General features: G+C 37.2%; 1 protein-coding gene across 2 annotated transcripts in view; it reads right to left on the bottom strand.

Annotated features, from left to right (window-relative positions):
• The window catches only part of RTN4 (reticulon 4), a 67,338-nt gene extending 45,712 nt beyond the window's left edge, over positions 1-21,626 (bottom strand). The window contains exons 1-3 of one of the 2 annotated variants that reach the window (XM_081264736.1): positions 20,820-21,626; positions 4,059-4,115; positions 820-3,189 (exon numbers count right to left, since the gene is read on the bottom strand). In XM_081264736.1, the coding sequence (XP_081120862.1) occupies positions 820-3,189; positions 4,059-4,115; positions 20,820-21,360 (2,968 nt within the window). In that variant the 5' untranslated portion in view covers positions 21,361-21,626. The remainder of the gene's footprint in view (positions 1-819; positions 3,190-4,058; positions 4,116-20,819) is intronic. The other variant, XM_081264737.1, reaches the window with a different exon arrangement.
• Positions 21,627-21,986: the final 360 nt, after the last annotated feature.

Here is a 21,986-nt window from a genome sequence, read left to right as displayed (position 1 = left end):
CACACCAGAAAGCCAGAATTCCTGGAGTCGTCTTTGACTTTTCCTTTCATCTTCATGTTCACATCCATCAAACACGAAGTCTCCATGCTCACACTTCATTACCTGAATATTTAGAATCTCCTCTTTCTTGTAATACTGCAACATTTTCTAGACTGATCTGATGGTAGCAAGTGCTACCTATCTCTATTCATAAACATATTCCTATTTTAATAGAATAGAAAACACAGCCAAATTAGAATACTAAATTTTAAAAAGTGTGCAAGTCACTTTATGCAAATCAGGTATATTGGAAATGTAGTCAAAAGAAAAAATTAGAATTAGAACTTTTCAGAAGAATTCCTAATAGCATACCTCAATTTACACTTTTCTAAAAAAATGCCTCCACTCAATATGCCTGACTTTACACATCTCACTGGAAAAATAATGTTAAAATATATGCCATAGAATTGTTCTTTATAAAGTAAATATAAAATCATTTCTAAGATAAAAATAAACATCTGAAAATATCTTAGTATTTCTTGCTCATCATGTTATCAATAAACACTGAAGAAAAAAATAGATTTTGAAGCTGATTCTAATTAAATTCAATGATGCAATATAAGTGACTAACAACTATGTGGAAAAATTGAGAGCAAGAGTGTGTGGTGACCATAAAAGAGGTAGAAAAAGCACTAACACTTTTAAATGAGATGGTGGGAAAGTTCTAATAAATGTGACATATTAGGTATTATAAAATACACTACGTGATACAAAGAAGGAGTATTTCATACAAAGTCAAAAAGTGATGTGAAAAGATAAAACAATACACAAACTGATTACCTGAAGTTTTACTCAGCTCTGCTGAAAAGATAGCAGATGGTGATCTGTCCTCTTTTTCTGTATCAGAAGGAAGTTTTTCCTCAGCTTCTTTCATAAAAACTTTGGGTTCAACTATACTGCCTATCTCTGTTGTCAAACCAGAAACATCTGGAGGCAGTACGGACACCTTTGATATATCAGACTCATCTGAGATTTGCATTTTATCTTCATCTTTAGGAGTGTGTATGTTCTTAAAAGAAAGGTCATGGGGCAATTCTGTGCAAGGCAATGACCCAGCTCCATCCTGGACGTTAGCAACTTCACTTTTGTGGGATACTTCTAGGTCAGTGTATTCCCTGGCTAATTTAGAAATAGTTTTAGAACTGACAAATGTAGGGAATTCATCTATAATCTCAATTGGAGATGAATCTGAAAATGTTTCACTTTCTCTTATTTTTGCTTCCTTAGAAATAAATAAATCATCATTTGAATAAGCTGCAGTATTGAGCTCTTCCATCTGCAAAGGAATTTTCTCCTTTCTGGTCAATGTTGAAACTTCATCAGGCAACAGGGAATCTTTTTTGGCACCTAAACTGGGCTGAAAAGATTCCAAATATGGCTTTCCCCCCTCAGGAGGAAAATCACTGAGTTTTTCCTTATTTTCTTGTTCTTTTATTGATTCAAAGGAAGTTTCAGTGAGATTTTCTTTCATGAGCATCACAGCTTCCTCTTGTTTATGTGGAACTTCAGGTATTGAATCATCACTAAATAAGTCAACTGGTTCAGAATCAGGGGAGGAATCCTCAACTAGCTCAGAATGATCAGGCAATGGCTTTTCAACTTTTACCATTTCTGAATAATTAGAGAAATCTGGACTTGGTTCAGTAGAGAGTTTTGTTTCTTTAATTAAGTCACATGCAATAGATATATAAGAAGCTTCTGTTTCCTGAACAACTGCATTAATATGTTCAGGTTCTTTAATGTCTTCCTTTATTCCTGATACATTCATGGCCTCTTCATAAGGTGGGGGATTTTCAGACTCAAGTTTTATGCTGTCGTAATTAAGTGGAGGAGCTTCTAATGGTGATGAACTAGGCTGCACTGCAGAAGGATTAGCCCCGGGAACTACAGAATTTAATGGTGCTTCCATTACAATGTCAGGCAAAACTGGTGAAGGAGTTGCTTCAGATTCTTCAAATGATGGGCAAAGCTGTGCTACAGGGTACAGTGAGTCCTGCAGGGCTTCTGATGTTTGAACCAAGTCCATTTTTGTTTCATAAGCAAGTTTTGTACCTGTAGCTTCATTCAATTCACTTTCACATGCTTCCTGTACTAAATCTGGGGTTAGACCTTCAGTCATGTTTGCCACTACTTCCTCGGTCACCTTTAATAAATTATCTGTTGTGACATAATCTGTCTCAGAATCCTGTGATGCTACAAGAAAAGGATTTGATGTTTGGGTGCTCATTTTCTTCTCTGTTACAATTTGGGCCTTCTTTTCTTCTATTTTTTTTTCATCCGTCTTATTTTCTGAAGTATGATCTTCTAATGAAGGAAAAATGTTTGTTGCAATGCTTTCTGTTGCTTTTGGGTCAAAGGGAGTACATGTGATATATGCTCTTGAACTGTCTTTTACAGCTTCTGGTGTACTGGGAAAAGAGGCATCATCATTACTGCTTTCACTGTCCTTTTCATGATTTGTCTGCTCAAGGCTATCTGGAAACCATTTCTTATCCACTTTATGTTCCAAATTGCTCTCTATATTACCTTGACCAGCCAACACATCACTGTCTTTCTTATAAGTATCTTTCACTTCCCATACTCGCTCAAATGGTTTGAAGTCTGCATATTCCTCCCTCATAGGTGCTTCTACTCCAACTTCCATTTCGTTAAAACTGTCCTTTGTTTTTTCTGGAGACATAACTTTGTCCTCTTCTTTAACCAATTTAGAAAGGGATATAGGTGATTCTTGTTGATTATGAAGGATGACGTTACTAATTAAATCCTCCTCTTCATCTTTACTCTTCACAATCATTTCTTCCTTAGAGTTTTCTACTAGTATGGCAGATTCTGCTTTTGGAGAGCCACTGAAGGATGATCCCATTTCTGAGTATTCTAATTCTGAAAACTCTGTTAAATCTTTATCTACAAATGGATTTTTTGCCTTCTCTGAGAACTCTTTAGATGCTTCATTTAAAGTTTCTTGAAGTGTTCCTTGTGGGGGTGATACTGCTGGTAAATTACCAAGGTATTCATGTTCTTTAAAAGAAGCAGTTGAGAGAGGAGATAGAGAAGGAAGAGAAGCAGCAGTTTCAAGCAGGACAGATGGGAAATCCTCTTGACCAGCCGAAACAGTGTTACCTGGCTGCTCCTTCAAATCCATAATTTTGTCTGTGGCCATGGACAGAAAGGAAAGTTAGAGAATGCCAGTGTTCACAGAGTCAATGCAAGTTTTATGACAGACTCACAAAATAGTGTTAGTAAAGACTCACTGTTAACTAAAATGACTGTTAATAACAATAAATATGAGTAGACTTGAATTACTGAAAATAGTACTACTACCAATAAAACATGCATGGCTATTGTATAGCATGGTGACTATAGTTACTAACAATGTATCATTCATTTCAAAATAGCCAAGAGAATTTAAAATATTCTCAAATAAATGAAAACTATCTGGTAACAGATGTGCTAATTTGCCTATTTAATAATTCCACAATGTATTGGGCAATAAAATATCACACTGTACCTCACAAATACAGTTATTTGTCAATTTATAAAACTAAGAAACACATACATGGCTTCAGATGCAATTACATGCTATGCAAAGACACAAATCTGAGAAAAATCTTAAGTATTATTAACTAAAAAAGCTACTTTTAACTAGTTTTTGAGAAAGAGAAGATTTGGGAATAGAATCTGACAGAAGGGGCACTGAATAATTTAATGCCACAGACTGGCATTCATTTACATTAAAGTTGCTATCTCAAGTAAACTTTATGGGAAAAAAAAAGGACTGGTCAATATGTAAATAAATCAAGGGTCCAAGAATTTCTTATATACTTCCAATTATTAATCAAGCTCTGCCCATTTCTCCTTTGGACAGAGCATACAAAATGCAAATTTAAACTTTTTCAGTAGACAAATCTTGGAACCCTCCTAATTTTCAGTAAATCCAATCTACTCTGTATGGAGTTAATACAACTAAAGAGTTAAAGTTAGAATACATAGAGGATAAAAGGCTGGCAGAAAGAACTTGCCTGCAGAGGAGTGTATCACAGGCTCAGATGCAGCAGGAAGAGCAAAAAGGGTCTCATCTGAAAAACAAATAGAATATAACCTCAGCAGAAATAAAGACAGGTTGGAAAGAGACTAAAGATAAGAGGAGCAAGCAAGGATTCAGTTTGTAAAAAATTAACAAAAACTTATCTATAGAGAAAAGTCCAAGATAGAAAGGAAGTTAGAAATAGTAGTACCATTAATTCAGACAAATCACCACATATATTATAAAGTTGACTAAATGCTATCCAGGGGATCTATCCTTTTTCACGAGGAAATACAACATGTTTATGTTAAAGAAACCTTTCACATAAAGAAATCTTATGAACTAAAGCAACTTTTAGACAGTGTCCTCATTTAACGTACTGCATCTAAGGTTTTTACTCACATTTTCAGTTAGATAAATTATCTTGTCCTATTCAAGCCCAAAACTTATTAAAAGATTAATTTGAACAAAATTAATAACTACTTCCATTTAATCTTTTGTTACTGGTCTCCATTCAATTCAGAAAAACACTTTAGTGAGAATTTTCTCCCAGATTCTGGGTTGTCTATCTTCATTGTACACATAGAATATCAGTCCTGTGTATCCTTGTCCAAATGCCAGAGACAGAAATACCAAAAAATTACAACAAAAAAACCCCCACGTAATCATCATTAGAAATGTTTTTGTTTGTTTTGTTTAAAACAATGGTTGAGAGCTACTTCTCATTCCAAATGCTTTACATGCAAGAATTCATTTTACTCTTACAATCCTTATTTCATAAGCAGTGGTGTGAATATAGCACCCATTTAACAGACTTAAATTGAAAAGAAAAACTAACTCAAGTACATACAACTAGTGAGAGACTTAGGTAATTCAGCTTCAGAGCTGAATTTCTTAATTGATGTATGTTAGAGATGAAATGTTTATGTCTTGCTCCCCCATTTTTAAGTTGAATTCTTAACCCCTTTGTGATGGTATCTGGAAATGGGGTTTGGGGGAGGTGATTAGGGTTAGATGAGGTAGTGAGGTTAGGGCCCTGGATTAGTGTCCTTTACAAGAAGACACACCAGGGAGCTTGCTGTCTATGTGTATCTCTCTCCTCAACCACATACAGAGATGAAAGTCACCAAGAAGTCAAAAGAAAAGTCCCCAGAATAAAACCTACTTTGCCAGCACCCTGATCTTAAGACTTCCCAATCTCCAGAATTGTAAGAAATTTCTGTTGTTTAAGCCATCTATCTGGTCTATATTTTTGTGATGGCAGCCCAAGCAGACAATACACTATAAATTGGTATAATAACTTTGAACAAGTTCATTTTGTACCTGCAATTGAAAGATTCTGAGGTAAAGATCTTCTCTTTTACACTAGAGAAAGTGTTAAGCATAAGACAAGTTTGAAATAGCCTGAGAAATGACTAGCAGGTGTTCCTACAGTAGAACACCAATAAATTTAGACAGTTCTATCTGGAAAAGTCAAGCTAGACAAGGCTGATCACAATAAAAATAAAAAAGATGTAGTTATCATGAATATGCACTCGGTCTCCTTGATAATGTCAAGAAACCTAACTTCATAATGTCAAATAAATTATAACTAAATATGCTGGGCATGGTGGTGCATGCCAGTAATGTCAGCAGCTCAGGAGGCTGAGGCCAGAAGACCTCGAGTTCAAAGCCAGCCTCACCAACTCAGCGAGGCCCTAAGCAACTCAGTGAGACTGTGTCACTAAATAAAATATAAAAAAGAGCTGAGAATGTAGCTCAGGAGTTAAGTGCCCCTGGGTTCAATCCCCAATATATGTGTGTGGGGGTAGAATGTCAGCTTTTAATTTATTACTGCAATTTATTACTGGTCAATTAAAAAACATGTATGAGATCACAATCTCACCAATGTCCACACACTCAAATACCAAGTTATTTTCTTTGACTTGTTCATTTCAAAAACTTTCATCAATCAAAATTGTGACTGGTCAGTAAAACTCTCTATTATAAAACAAGGGGAAATCCATTTTAAAATCACAGAGAACTTCTGGTTTTGAAAGTAACTATATCGTCTATAACTAATAACCCTTTCAACATAAATAACTATAAATCTGGGCAAAATAAATGAAGTGACTGGGGGCTGGGGATGTGGCTCAAGCGGTAGCGCGCTCGCCTCGCATGCGTGCGGCCCGGGTTCGATCCTCAGCACCACATACCAACAAAGATGTTGTGTCTGCCGAGAACTAAAAAATAAATATTAAAAGATTCTCTCTCTCTCTCTCCTCTCTCTAAAAAAAATAAATAAATAAATGAAGTGACATCTTAAGACACTGGACAGCAGGCGTAAGTACAAGAGTGTGAGTCCTGAACAAAGGGAATCCTGAAGGACTTAAATTATCGATTAACAGTCCAGGGAGGAGGAGTCCAAAATTATCACACTCTTGCTGAGCTTAGAAGGCTGCAAGATCATCTGGAATTTGCAGGGCAGGATAACATACAAAGAAATGAAAGCTTCACAGAAAAGATGCTTCAGAGGTTTAGGTAGGGATACTGTTTTAAACCTTTTGCCGAATATTATGCTGCCCATGCACAACACAAGACTCAGCAAGATTAGACAAGTCGTCTATGGCAGATTTGTAAGGTAAATTAATATTTCAGAGGTCAGACAGTGCAGGAAGACATGACATAAAAATTTTAACCAGCCAAAGTGGAGAAATCTCACTGAACATCCCAAACACACAATGGAGACTCCCAACTGGGCATATTTTATTTAAAAAGCAAGACTATTAACCTTATTTAAAAATTACACAATGTAAAATGAATCAAACATAACATTACCCCATTAATGTCCAATTTTAATGTTTTCATGTTACAGTTAAAAAAAACTAACCCTAAAGTAAGGGATACAAGAATAAGCAAATTTATGGCTCATGTGCCAAAGTTATACTTCTGTAGAATAAGGAGAATGAGTAGTTAAAGATTGTATAGTCTGCAAGCCTAAAAGATTTACTCTTTAAATAAATTTTCCCTTTAAGGAAAATTCTGCTGACCCTTGCTCTAGACCAATTCTAACTTTAAAAGAAAAATTTGAAAGAATTAAGATGATCTGCCATCAAATTAACTGCATGCCAGTACAAAATTAACAGTCATATCCATGTGCAGTATAAAATAAAAATATCAACACAAAAATTTCAGGAAAACCCTCACGTGTTTGGAAATTAAACTATACACTCCCCAAATACCTCAAATACAAATACCCCAAATACAGATCAAGATATAATGAGAGAAATCAAAGAATACTCTGAATCAAATAATGAAAACCTATATGATGCTGTTAAGGCAGTGCTTAGAAACATATAGCTGTAAATGTTCTTAAGGGCTTGGGAGGCTAAGGCACGAAGGAACTCAGTGATACCCTGTCTCTACATAAAAGACAAAATAGGGCTGGGAATGTGGCTCAATGGTCAAGTGCCCCTGAGTTCAATCCCCGCGATAATCCCTCCCCCAAAAAAGGTTTAAAATTGACATTTAATGCCTCTATTTTAAGAAACAAGAAAAAGAACAACTTAAACCCAAACAAGTAGAAGAAATAAATAGTAAAAATAAAAGTATAACCCAACTATACAGAAAACAGACAACAGAGAAAAATCATTGAAATCAAAATGTTGGTTCTTTAAAGAGATCCATAAAATTGATAATCCATTAAAATGATCAAGGGAAAGACACCGCAAGAACAAGTTTTAGAAATAAAAGAGGTGCTATCACTATAGTCCTGAATTCACAGATAATACTATTAACAAGTTTATGGCAATAAATTAGACAATTTATATGAAATGGACAAATTCCCAAACACCCAGTCATCAAGATGAAATAGACAAATTTCTGTAAAGACAGAAATCACAAAAACTGACAATAGCAGAAACTGAAACTCTGAATAGCCCTTATTGCTGAAAAAAAGTACATTTGTAATTTAAAACCTCCAAAAAGAAAACTTCAAGCACAGAAGACATCACTAGTGAATTCTAAAAACCATCTAAGAAACTGTGGCCAATCTTATACAAATTCATTTCAGCATATAAAAAGCAAAACTTTCCCAAAATTTTTTATAGATTTATGCATTAATACAAAAAACTAGTCAAAGGCATTAGAAGAAAATGTTTACATAACATCACTCATCACCACACATGCAAAAAAGTTTTGTCTTGTTTAAACATGTAGGGTAGACAGTAAGTTAGTATGTACAAGGTCCTGGCTGCAATCCTCAGCATGCACGTGAGGGCTCATACACACACACACACACACACACACACACACACACACACCCCAACCAACAAAAACAAACAAAATTTTAACAGAATATTAGCAAAAATACAGCACTCCATGAAAAGTATAATCATTACCAAGTGAGACAGATCTCGGGAATAAAGGTTGGTTTAACATTCAAAATTAAACTAAGAAATTTGTCCTATTAATAGTCCAAAAAGGAAAAAAAATGATCATCCCAATAGATGCCAAAAAGGCTTGTGACAAAAGTCAACACCCATTATCACTAAAATTCTCAGCAAATTGGAAACTTTATCAACTTAAGGGGTCAGGACCTCTAGGACAAGTATACAGCTAACAACATACTTAATCATAAAACATAAATGTATTCACTCAAAATCCAAAATAAAACAAGAAATCCAGTAGTCTTTTTACCACAAGATAGCAAAAGAATATGAAAGGGAAAGTAAAAACTATCCTATCTTGCAGACAACAGGACTGTGTAGTCAGAAAAATCGTGTGAGGGATGTGTGTGTATATACCTTAATAAAGTTTATAGTAAATTTAGCAAGGGTGTAAGACAGATATAAAGACAATACACAAAACAAATTTTTGTATTTCAGAACAACAGCAACTAACAAAGAGAAAATCAGAAAATTTAAATATCATTTATATTAGCTACAAAAACCAAAATACTTAGGCATAAATTTAATAAAATGTACAAAATTTCAAACCCCAAAATTATAAAATACTGCTGAGAAAAATTAATGTTCTAAATGATAGAGATATATTAATGTTCATGGAATGGAAAATTTAATACTGTTGAGTGTCAGGAAATGAAACTAGGAGTTTCTTGTTTTTATACATCTTGGGAACAGAGAGACTGGGCCTTTGTTCCTATCTTTTCCAAGCTGTTGGTTTGGTGAACAGACCTTGGAAAACAGCAACAGTATCTTCCTATTGAGCTACAGGCAGGCATGCATATTATACAACATAAAAGACTCAGTTTCCCTGAGCTCAAAATCTCTCTCCTGTAATAAAACCCACTGAAGATGCAGATGTCACTTGGCCCTCTCAGTGTTAACTCTGAGAAATGGGTCTCAGGAAACCAGAACAAGAAAATGCTGACATTCGAGCTACTGTCATTGCTATAATAAAGTTCTTTGTCTCTGGCCTAGGCATCCTGTCTTTTGTCAGTGTCCATAAAATGATAACAGGCTAACTTGATTGACTATAGATAGAATAAAACCACAAAGATGTCAATTCTCCCCAAAGTGACCTACAGATTCAGTAAAGTCCCAATTAAATTCACAACATACATTCTATAAAAATGAACAAGCTGATTCTAAAATTTATTTTAAAAAAAAGTCTGGTATTGGCGTAAGGACAAACATCATTAGAACAAAACAGATGTACAAAGACATACTTCATATGGTCGAATGATTTTTGATGAACACACCAATGCAATTATCAGAAAGTGAATACTTTCAAAAACAAGTCTGCAGGCACAAGTGAGAAAAATATGGAAAAAATAATCCTATATTTCTAATTCATACCATAAGCAAAAATTAATTCAAGATGGAGCTCAATATTAAACATAAAAATGAAAACCATTAAAACTTCCAGAAGAAAACACAGCAAATCTTCAGAGCCTTGGAGCAGGCAAAGGTGTCTTAACACACTAACTGCACTAACCATAAATGAAAAGAACTCATCAATAGGCAAGCGACAGACTAGGAGAATATATAACAAAGTCATGTATCCAAAACAAACAGAACTACAAATCAGTAAAAAAGAGACAACCCAATTTGCTCATTCCAGGAACTGTTTGAAAAGATACTTTGAAAAATATACATGTATCCAAACATGTAAAAATGCTTCAATTCATTGGTCATTTAGGGAAATTTGGATTAAAGCCACGATAAGAAAGTACTACACACCCACTAAAATAGTTGAAAGTAAGAAAGTTGATATATCACATGTTAGTGAGAATATGGAGCCACTCATATACGTTGTTGACAGAAGTAAAATCACTTTGAAAAACAGTACGGCAATTTCTTATAAAATTCAACATACATCTACCTGATGATCAGCAATTCTACTCCTAGGTATTTACACAAGGAAAATAAAAACATTTATCTACAAAAAGATCTTTATGGGGTTGTAAGCCCTCAATGATAGAGCACTTGCCTAGCACATGTGAGGCACTGAGTTTGATCTATGTAAGAATGTTCCTAGCATTTTTTGTTCATAAATGCTAAGGCAAAAAATATAAGTAATTAAAATGTCCAACAAAAACTGAGTGAATAATTAAATTGTGGTATCTTCAGATCATGGAATATTATTACTCAGGAGTAAAAAAGAACAAATTATTAGTACCTGCATTTTCACCGATAAATCTCAAAAATATTATTCTTGAATACAAGTAGCCAGACATAAGAATATGCACTGTATCATTCCATGTGATGCTCTATAAAAAACAAAATTCATCTACAGTAAAAGAAATCAAAATTGGTTGATTGGGATGGAATTGTGGGAGAAGGAATCAGTATAAGAATCAAAATGAAAAACTGGCTGCTAAGGACCCAAGAGAACTTCCTGGGATAATAAAGAAATTCTATATCTTGACAGAGATGTTGGTTAAAAGAACATATGCATTTGCAGAACCTAAGCATTTGCTAAATGTAAAACTGTTCACACCTAAGATCTTCGCATTTTACTATATATAAATTATATTTTACTAAAAACATTGAAAAGTGTTTCACAAATAAATTTCAACGAGAAAAACAAAGAAGAACATCAGATTTAAAGGCAAATCAATTTATGCTAATAGCGGGATCTTGCTTGGATTCTGATTTAAAATAAATACTAGACCAAGGGCATTGTGGTTATGTTACTAAAAGTAGTCCTTACAGTTTGCAAGACACAAAAATGACATATTAAAAGCATTTGGAAATGGCATGGTGGACCATGGTTGAAGGCTATTAAGGCTATAATGGCTAAATAAGGTTGTGATACTTCGACAAAATATACTTTTGGTCTTCATCCCATTTCCTAAAACCTTGGACTCTTCCCCAAGTGATAAAATTGTCTTTTGTATGCTAATGAGATAACTGGTGGCTGCGGATCCCCAAATAGCATCAGGATGATTGGAGGCTTTGCTTAGACTTCACTCCAGGTCCAGACTTCAGGGAGGATACAAGGGCTGAAAGTTAAGTTGATCACCAAGGGTCAGAATATAACCAAGCATGCCAACATAATGAAGCCTCCATAACAATCCAAAAGAACTGGGTTCAGAGAACTTATATACATAGCTGAACCTGTGCAAGTTCATAGATGGTAGTACCCTGGAGGGCAAGGAAGCTCTTGCCCCTTCCCCTATGCCCCTATTCCCTTATGCATTGACTTAAGCATGTGGCTACTTTTCTATATCCTTTGTAGTATCTTTTATAATAAACAGTAAAGTATAAATGTTTCCCTGAATTATATAAGCTGCTCTGGCAAATTAACCGAACCCAAGAAGGGGGTCATGGGAACCACAATTTATAGCCTAATCTGTCTGAAGTTCCAGAGAACTAGACTCACAACTATCAACTGAACTAAAGATAGGTACTGTCAGAATTGAGTTAAATTAGAGAACATTCAGGTTTCATTCACTATTTTGTATGCCTTTGCTGGTATTTTTCCATAATAAAAGGTTTTTAAAAAAGAAAGAAAATCCCCCCAAAATAGAGATGAGGCAATATAAACAAACTTAAAATTATACTGTACTGAAGCCATTAGTTTTATCCAAAACTCTTAGCAGACCATTAAAATACACATTTTATTATATCAGTACTAAACTACAGCCCTTACAATGTTTCGTTAACAAAAATTTTAGTGAAGCGGACAGATGGCATGCATCTGTAGGTATGCTGGCTGGTGACCATATCTCAGTCTTTGTTCAAAAGTGATGTCTTGCAGCCCTTATCCTTAACAGATCTGTATGTAGTATAGATAGCTAATATAATTTAATGATAAAGTACCTGATCTAAATTCTAATTTTTATAATTTACTTTACTCAAGGAAAAAGCATTTAACCAAGTTTTTAACAAGCTTTGTATAAAAATTAAAATATCAGAATTTGACATAATTAATAAAACAATTACTCTAGTTAAAATACTAATTTTAAAATGATGTTGATGGGTTTAGACTGAAATGATCTAAAGATGACTATGATAAAGTAAATTCCCTTACTTTCTGAAATCAAATGCAATGGTAGCTTAGAAACACTTTGTGTGTGTGTGTGTGTGTGTGTGTGTGTGTGTGTGCGTGTACCAGGGATTAAACTTAGGGGCACTTGACCACTGAGCCACATCCCCAGCCCTCTTTTCTCACTTCCATCTAAGGCCATAAGAACACTGAGATAAAGGAAATTAATAATAGCGATTTCCAATAACTCAGGTTTACAAAACAACAAAGTTGGGAGGAAAAAAACTTTGCAGGCAGACACAGGACCCTAAGTTAGGTTACTTTCATAAAAGCAGTACACAGATATGTAAACATGTGGCTATTCTTAAAGTACAACCACAAAACATCCCTGGTTTTAAAAGCAGAAAATTCTTTACAATACAGGACTTGTGTTTCTCCCGTTATCTAATACTTGTCCGTCTCATAACAAATACAACTTCTTCTCCTCCTTTATTGACCCATACTCAGCGCTAAGCCTAGTTTAAAAAGAAAAAGAAAAAAATGTGTTAACTCTTTCTTTAACCAATTTGGAACACAGACCACCAATATTTACCAGAAAACTTTTTTTTTAAGTACTGGGGGTTGAACCCAAGGGTGCTTTTCCACTAAGCTACAATACCAGCCCTTTTTATTTTTTTTATTTTGAGACAGGGTCTCACTATGTTGCTTAAGGCCTTGCTAAATTGCTGAGGCTGGCCTTGATCCTCCTGCCTCAGCCTCTGGAGTCCGCTGGGATTACAGTTGTACACTACCTCGACCAGCTCTTTCTTTTTTTAAATAGCATTCTCTGAATTCTTTGTTGGCCAACAGGTTTTACAAATCATTATTTCTTTAAGGCTTGTTCTCATTGATGAAACTGCTACCACACATAAAGAAAGTTTACAACATTTGGGGTTGAAATAAGACTTGGAAGTTGCCTGGTTAGCTAGGCAAAGTGGCTCATGACTGGCCTGCCTCAGCAATTTAGCAAGGCCCTGAGCAACTTAGTAAGACCCTGTCTTGAAATAAAAAATAAAAAGGGTGGGGGATGTAGCTTAGTGGAAAAGCGCCCCTGGGTTCAATCACCAGTATTAAAAAAAAAAAAAAAAAAAAAAAAAGTTGTCTGATTATATTGGTGGTCCATGTTCCACGCTGGTATGTTGGTTAAGAGTTAATGTACTTTTTTAAAACTAGGCTTAGGACTGAGTATGTGAAAATAAAGGATGAGAAGAAGTTGTACTTAGGAGTAGAACAATTGGCTCAGTGGTTAAGTGGTTCAATCCCTGGTTTAAAAGAAAAAAAAGGAAATCAAGAAAAACAGAAGAAAATTTGAGTATTTGACAGAAGTACAGAGAATTTATTTTCCTTTCTAAACACACAAAATTTTGGGAAGTGAAAAAAACAGATGATTTATCTTTTTATTTCCAATCTTACCTATAAATCAACTGAAAAAGAAGAGCCAAATATCTGTAAAATCCAGTGTTTCATACTAGGCAAGCTAGAATACTTAATATTTTTAAAAGGCTATATTTCACATTTTATCAACTAAAGTTTTAAAGAACTACTCATTAACAAAAACTGTTTGTGGGGCTGGGGTTGTGGTTTAGTGGTAGAGCGCTCACCTAGCACGTGCAAGGTGCTGGGTTTGATCCTCAGCACCAATAAAAATAAACAAATAAAAATATTTTTTAAAAAAAAACTATGGAAATATATAATACCAATACTAAAAACATCAATTTTCCCCAAAATGATATTACATTTCTATAAATGTAATATCATCAACTAAAATCCAACAGAGAAGACTTGGATAAACAATTTTGTAAATCAGGTAGAAAATTATGTATGCACAAAAAGCCAGGACAAATAATTCTGGAAAAGCCCTATTAGCTAGAATTTTCTTCAAAAGTTATAGCAATTAAAAGGGTCTGATACTTCAATCTAAACAGACAAATACAACAGAAGAGAAAATATTTCACTTGTACAAGAATATGTCAACAGTGGCATTACAAACTTATTAAGATCAATGATTCAATAAGTGGTGTTGGTCCAAATGAGAAATCATGTTGAAACAGAAAACTATATCATTATCTCATTTCCCAGAACAAAATAGAATGCAAATAAATTTAGAAGAACTAAATATTAAAATTAACTAAATATCAAAATTAAATCATAAAAATACTAAAACAAAACCTGGCAGAAAATTTTTATGATCCTAAAGAAGGCCTTTCTACAACCAATTCATGCTTTTATGACTTAAAATCATTAAAAAATGATAAAACTGACTAATAATTTATGCACAGAAAAACACATATGGTTAAGATATAAATAAATCAAGAAAGACACATGACAAAAGCTTATTCCCTTACAATAGCTTGAGTGATTCTACATCTAGAAAACCAAAAACTAACAAGAATAGACAAAAGCAGTAATTGGAAAATACTCATTGGCATCTAAACCTATGAAAAAAATATACAAATATAAATTAAAATAACAACTTGTTAAACCACTTAGTAGTATACCAATCAAAAACATTGTTGGTAAAGGCATAAGGAAAAAGGTACCTCAGGTGGGAAACAGAAGTTGTAACAACTCTTTGTGGGACAATTTGGCATTATCTAACATTTTAAATGCAAATACCCTTTGAACGAGTGCTTTCACTTGCATGGATTTATTCTACAACACAATATCAAGTAATTATGAGTATTCACAGCAATTATAATACAGAAAGCTAAGAATAAACCTAAATATGTATCATTAAAGAACTGATTAAATAAAATACAGCAGTTCCCCCTTATCCAGGTCTCACCATATGATCTCTCCCTCTTACATGTGCTCCCATCACTGTGATGCCATTCACTGCAGGTCCTCATCAGAGCCAAATCAAGCCACTTTTAAGTCTTTGACTCTCCGTAACTGTAAATACATCTCTTTTCTTTATAAAGTACCTAGCCTCGGGTACTTTGTTACATGAAGGAAATAGACTAATACAATCAACATCCATTGTGATTTAGTGGTAGAGTGCTCGCCTAGCACATGCAAGGTGCTGGGATTGATCCTCAACACCACATAAAAATAAATAAATAAAGATATTTTTTTAAAAAACTGTGGAAATACATAGACCAATATTTTAACATCTTACTCATCAAATAATTTGAGTTCCTACCACATCTGAGGCACTATGTTCAACAATTAGGACACAATGCCATATAGTTAGTCCTTTTCCTCAAAGAGTATATGGTGTGGTAGAGAACAGAAAAGAGTAAACATACCATTGTCTTATATGCAGTAAAAAATATAATATGATGAAGCAATAAGAATACATGAGAACAGATGAGGAAAACAACTTCTTAATAATAATCATTCCAAAAAACAAACCCAGAAACTTACATGTGAAATTATGAACTCCTCCTTTGGGATTAGAAAGGATGATGGCCTTAGTCTAAGAAAACCCTGGCATCAGTAAAGCTGGGTCTCATCATTTTGCATGCCTGTGTCCTTACACAAGGTATCTATACAAAGGTCACATTCAGCCTTTGAAACACTACTGATGACCTACAGTTCTGCCATTAGTTTCCTTTTTTTAAATTTCTTTTAATATTTTTTATGTGGTACTGAGGATGGAACCCAGGGTTCACATGCGCTAGGCGAGCACTCTACCACTGAGCCACAACCCTAGCCCCATCTGCCATTAGTTTCTATCCCTGGTACTGTCACCCCAAAGGGACCTTCTAAACTGTGTATTTAGAAAAAGGAACAAAATATCTCAAAAATGTGTGCTATATACAACATTTACTTCTATATAACAAGAAATATCAAAGAGAGACTAGAGGGTATAGCTCAATGGTAGAGCCCATGTTTAGCCCATGTGTAAGGCCCAGGGGCTAATCCTCAGGATCTATACCTCCACCCCCAGCCCCACTTCAAAAAAGAACAAACAGAAAAGAAATAACCATTCAGCTGGTACTTTCATCCTAAACTAACAAAGTACCTTTAAAATGTACAAACAGTATTTCAAATGAATTGCTTTTAGGTATATTATGAAATTACACATAAAACAGAGCAACTAATGAACAAAGATTATATGCTCCTTCTTAGAAAGGTTTTATATAACTATAGTAAATTCTAAGTTTACAGTGGTACAGCACTAACATAGCATGTTTTCTAATACAATTCCATTTGTTTATCAAAGCTTCCACTTGTATTCATGACCTCATTATGAAAAGGAGGTGATTTACAACTTACTATAAAACACCACAAACTGGACATGAGTTTCTTAGGAAGCAATCTGAAACAAAATTCATTTTATCCATAAAGATCATACCACTTGTTCTCAAATTTTTTTAACTAATCAGAAAATCAGAAATGGATTAATAAAAGGAGGGATTCAGAATATCTATACTCACCACTTCTATTCCTTTCCATCATCATCTAGATAAAAATGGAGGAGGGAGAGGTAATGGACAGAACATGACATTCTTTTCTTTAGAGGCATCTACTTCCTGGGAATGTTATGTCACCATTTGCTTGAACTTTATATTAAGAACTGATAATAAATGACTTATAAAAGAATAATCGTCTTTTAACACAAAGCCATATCCTACACTTATGAACCATGTTCAGTCACATTTCCATGGCGAAACAAAGATTTTGGACAGTCTCTGAATGTGATTTAAAAGGCACTAATATTCTTTTCTTTGTATTTACATTCATGGTCTCTAAGTCCTATCAACTCTTCTTTTATAAAGTCTCTTTGTAACCTAACTATAAAGCATCACAGACAATTAAAGAAATCAAGCTTCCTATAGTCCCTCAATATCCATCCTCTCATTTAGTCCATTTTCATTAATGAACCAGTAAAAATCTAATCCCTCGCCCCTTCAGAATTACTGCAAAAGCTTTCAAAGTAGTTTTTAGGAGAAAAAAAAAACTATTTAGTTTTTTTCCAATTTATCCTGAATATTGTTACCAATTTTCAAACAATGCTTTCATAATGCTTTGTCATAGTTCAATAATCTTCAATAACTACCCAATGCCTAAAACAGCAATTTGGGAAAGGAATGAGAAATAATTAAGTAACTTTATGTTTTAGAAAGAATTGCAATAGCTGGGCACAGTGGAGCATGCCTATAACCCCAGCAGCTCAGGAGGCTGAGGCAGGAGGATAACAAGTTCAAAACCAGCCTCAGCAATGGCAGGGAGGCACTAAGGAACTCAGCAAGATCCTGTCTCTAAATAAAATACAAACCAGGGCTGGGGATGTGGCTCAGTGGTGGAGTGCCCCTGAGTTCAATCCCTGGTGCCCCCCCCCCAAAGAAATAACTGTAATAAACACATTTTATTATATTTTCATAATATAAATTAGCAAAACCAAGGGTAACTTTGAATGCAGAGCATGGATTAAAACAGGAATGATAAAATCCAAATTCCTTAATTTGGTATCCAATTTATGCTTCTGAATCCAGATCCACTGAACATTTTCAGTCTTACCTATGTTTCAGAATATGTCCAGAGACCAGCTCAAAATCATCATTTCAAATAACATTTGAATTTCTCTCAAATCAATTTCTATTCAATTTCCCTTGCATATCCAAGACTGAGAGTTGGCCAACCACCTATTCAACTGGAAGTCATGTTTCTCTATGAAAAATGGTCATCAAATGAGATGCAAGTTAATGCATTGCCGTGGAAATGCTACAGGGACAATAGCAAAGAGCAAAATTATGACTCACCAACTGCTTAAAATCAAAGTTAGGTAAAAACTAACATAAATGGCAATATTAAATGCACAAATGCTAGAAATTTATAAATCCTGTTATAATTAGGTTAGCCTGTTTCTAACCATGCTCTACACATTTCTCACCTTCTTTTTGTCTTTAATCACATCAGTCCTCTCAGTCTTGTGAATCTTCAAGACTATATTTTAACTCCAAAATTGTAATTGAGGAGCATATTCCTCAAATAAGTAGATTAAAGCCTCTAAGAGGCCCCCAAATGATTTAAGGGCAGCCCAGAGCTTCACACTCACCTGCCACCACTTTCTCCAGGTTTTTCTCACCATTCCTACTGGATATTCAAACACTTAACAAAGCTCATTACTGCCTCAGGGGGTTTTGCCCCAAGAGTTGCTTGGATTTGATCCGCAGATCAAATCTTGAATTCTCCAGATCTTTCTTAATGTCACCCAACATAAAAAAGGCCCCACACATCTCAATTATTTTTCCCATGCCATAATTCTGTTTATTTCATTACAACACTATTCTGAGTTCTTCATGTGATTATCTGTATCCCTCTCCCCTGGGAAACAAGTGTCTTGCTTATTGCTATCCCCTTAAAGCTTAGAACAGCATCTTTGTCTCAACAGGCTATCAATAAGGAGCACAATAAATGAACAAACTCTTCAGTGCATTAAGAAATCTAGATGCTCTGAAACAGTTTAAATAACCACAACCATAATCACTGTCCTTGCATTCACTAAAGAAATGGAAGATTTCAAGTATCATGGATACAAAATTGTACAGAACTCCTGAGTAGGCAATATTCTCTCTCCTTTGTCTTTCGAACTTAATATTTCAACAATCAAGACTTCAAGAAAACACCGTCACCTCCTGAATCCACAATGTTCAAAGAACAAAACTATATTCCCATGCGGAAATATAAAACAAGTTAGTATTTATTCTTTTGTCAATCATTACATTTCCTGTCTAAAAAATTCTTATTAATTTATACGTTTCTACCTTAGTTTCCCTCAAATGTGTATTTTTCCTGCCAAAAAAAAAAAAAAAAAAAAAAAAAAAACCACTTCAGTTACTCCTGATCTTCTACTAGTGTTTTAAGTAGTGCCTTCCAGTATGTTAGTATAAAATGTTACTCAGAAGCATCAAAACTGGCTGATTTTCCCCACTGTGGACAAGTGAATGGAAAAAAACAAATCGTGTGATCTCAGACTGGTATTCTTTTTCTAGGAAAGGAACTACCTCCCAAAGCCTACAAGGTTATTAAGATCTCTCAGCAGACAGTTACATCACTTCCTTCTTGACCTTTATACTTATATATTGGGACACTATATCCCAAAGCAACAACCTATTTACCCATATGCATCTCAGATGCATTCTTAATCTCTAATAAACTTAACTTTATCCCTTCTAAAATAATCTCCCAAGATACAAAATGCAATAAAACAGTGTTCCTTTTTAAATAATATATAATCAAATACCTAAGTGAATGAAGAGATTCAAAACTATAAAATACACGTTTTGTTTTAGTCCATCAAAAACGTTATTTTTCTTAAAAAATTTTTTTAAAACCGCATTCTTCTAAAAAACAGCATCTCATATGAAAACGTCCGTCTCAAAATATTTCATTAGGTCTCATGGTAAATTTGTCACAATATCATTTTGTCAATTCCTGGCAAGAAATCCACAGGTTTTCCCTTAAAAATGTCAACCATTTTGCTTGCTTCTCTAAGAGTCAATTAAAGATGCAGTAAAGCCGGTCCACATTAATACTTGGCAATTCCTCTCACCCTGCAGCTAAGACCCTTGCAAAACTGCGCCCCGATGAAACATAACGCCAGATCCCGCTTCCCAGGCTCGGTTTAGCAGGTGGGGAGTCTTCACATATCCCTCGGCAGAGCTGGGCGGTGGCAGGACTTCGCCAGAAGTCTCTTTTTCCCAATCCTCCTCGCACCACACCACTGGAGGCGCTCTCCCTTCACTGCAGTTGGGTCACTGTGGACGTTTTCCACTAAGCCAGCTCCCCACAAGCGCATGAGGAGGAGGGGTGAAGCGTAAGGGGGCCCCACGCCAGACAGGGAGTGAGGCGGGGGGCCGGGCTGAATGAAAGCCAACAGACCCTCGGAAAATCAGACTGGTCTAGAAAGGGCCCTCCTAAAAAGATAAAGGAGTCAAGGCTTTTCCATCCTCACCTCGAAGCCAAGTCACCCCAACGAATCCACAACCCTAATTCCTCGGTACACACCCAGCTCCTACTAGGGGTGGTGCCTAACTTCCGGGACGCAGTGGACTGGGGACCAGAGGAAAGGACGTAGGAGTGGAGTGGGGTGGGGTGCACGTGTTCCCCGAAATCGAGACAGACAATAAAGAACTAGTCTGGGTTTCCGCGGCCGCCCCACCCTTCTCCCCAGCGCCTCCCACCAAATGGGGGCGCCATCGCCCCGACGTCGGCAGACAAAGCCCCCTCCGGGCGGAGAGGAGGCCTTGCCCTAGGCGTCTGGGGCTGCACACAAAAGAGGGAGGGGACGGAGGGGCGCGAGGGGCGGCGCGAGGCGGGAGGGCGCTGCACTCACCCACTGAGCCTGAGGAGCCCCTGCGCTTGGGCGCGGCCGGGGTGGAGGGGGGCGCGGCAGGGGCCGGGGCGGGCGGGGTCCACGCGGGCTCGGCCTGGGGACTCACGCCGGCCGGGGGAGGAGGAGGAGGCCGCGCTGGAGGCTCGTCGTCCTCTCGGAGTTTGGAGGGCGAGACTGCGGCAGCGGACGGAAGGGATGGCGCGGGCGCCGTCGACGATGCGGGACTCGGGTCCCAAGACATCTGCCGCTCGGGTGCAACGGGGGGCGCGGCCGGCAGGGGCCCCCTGGGCGCAGGGGCCACGAAGTCCAGCGGGGGCGCTGCGGGGGCGGGGGGCACCGGGGCCGCCGACAGCCCGGCGGCGGGCTTCCTCTCGAGCACCTCCAGCTCCTCCAGGTCTTCGTCCTCGTCCTCCTCTTCCTCTTCGTCCTCTTCCTCCTCGTCCTCGGGCTCCCTCACGAACTGGTACTTGAACGCGGGTTGAGGCCGGGGAGGGCTGTCCGCGGACGAGGAGACCAGAGGCGACTGGTCCATGTCTTCCATGGCGGGCGGGTCAGAAATGATGCTGCTGCTGTTGCCGCTGCCGGGACCGCTTCTCCTCAGAGCCGCAGGCGGTTGTGTGGGGGTTGGGGAGTACTAAGAGGGGCCGGGCCAACCGAGTCGAGGGACCTGCAGTGGCGACGGCTCCCGGAACAATGAGACTGCTCCCCCTGCCTCCGCGCCCGTGATGCGCCACCCGCCCCGTCCCCAGTTGCCGCCGCCGCCGCCCAGACGCACGAAGGAGAGAGGCCAGTAGACTCTCCGCCCAATTTGGCGTGACTCACCCGCCCCAACAGGGAGGGCAGGGACTGGCGCGGGAGGGAGAGGGCCAATCGGCTGTAGGATAGAGAAGATAGGCAACCCGTCTGTCCAACAGAAAGGGAAGAAGATGAGAGTGGGTGGGACTTATTGCATTTCTCTCTTACCGGCTGGTGTTGTGCCCGGTGGGCGGAGTTTGGATCTGAGAACTCTACCCCACCTCCCCTCGCCTTGTGTAGATGTGGGGTGGGGTCTTGGCCTTGCCTGCAGCTCCAGGTCAGTCTGCGACCGGGGACTGGCCGCCCGCCCTGAGGGATTGGAGAGGTTCCCAGAGAGCCGCCGGAAGGGCGTTATCCTGGGGGACTAGAGGT

This window comes from Spermophilus citellus (assembly GCF_964194105.1).
Source record: "Spermophilus citellus genome assembly, chromosome: 13".
Classification (NCBI taxonomy): Eukaryota; Metazoa; Chordata; class Mammalia; order Rodentia; family Sciuridae; genus Spermophilus; species Spermophilus citellus.
Note: the sequence above shows the minus strand (reverse complement) of the source record. Positions and strands in the feature narration are given on the sequence as shown.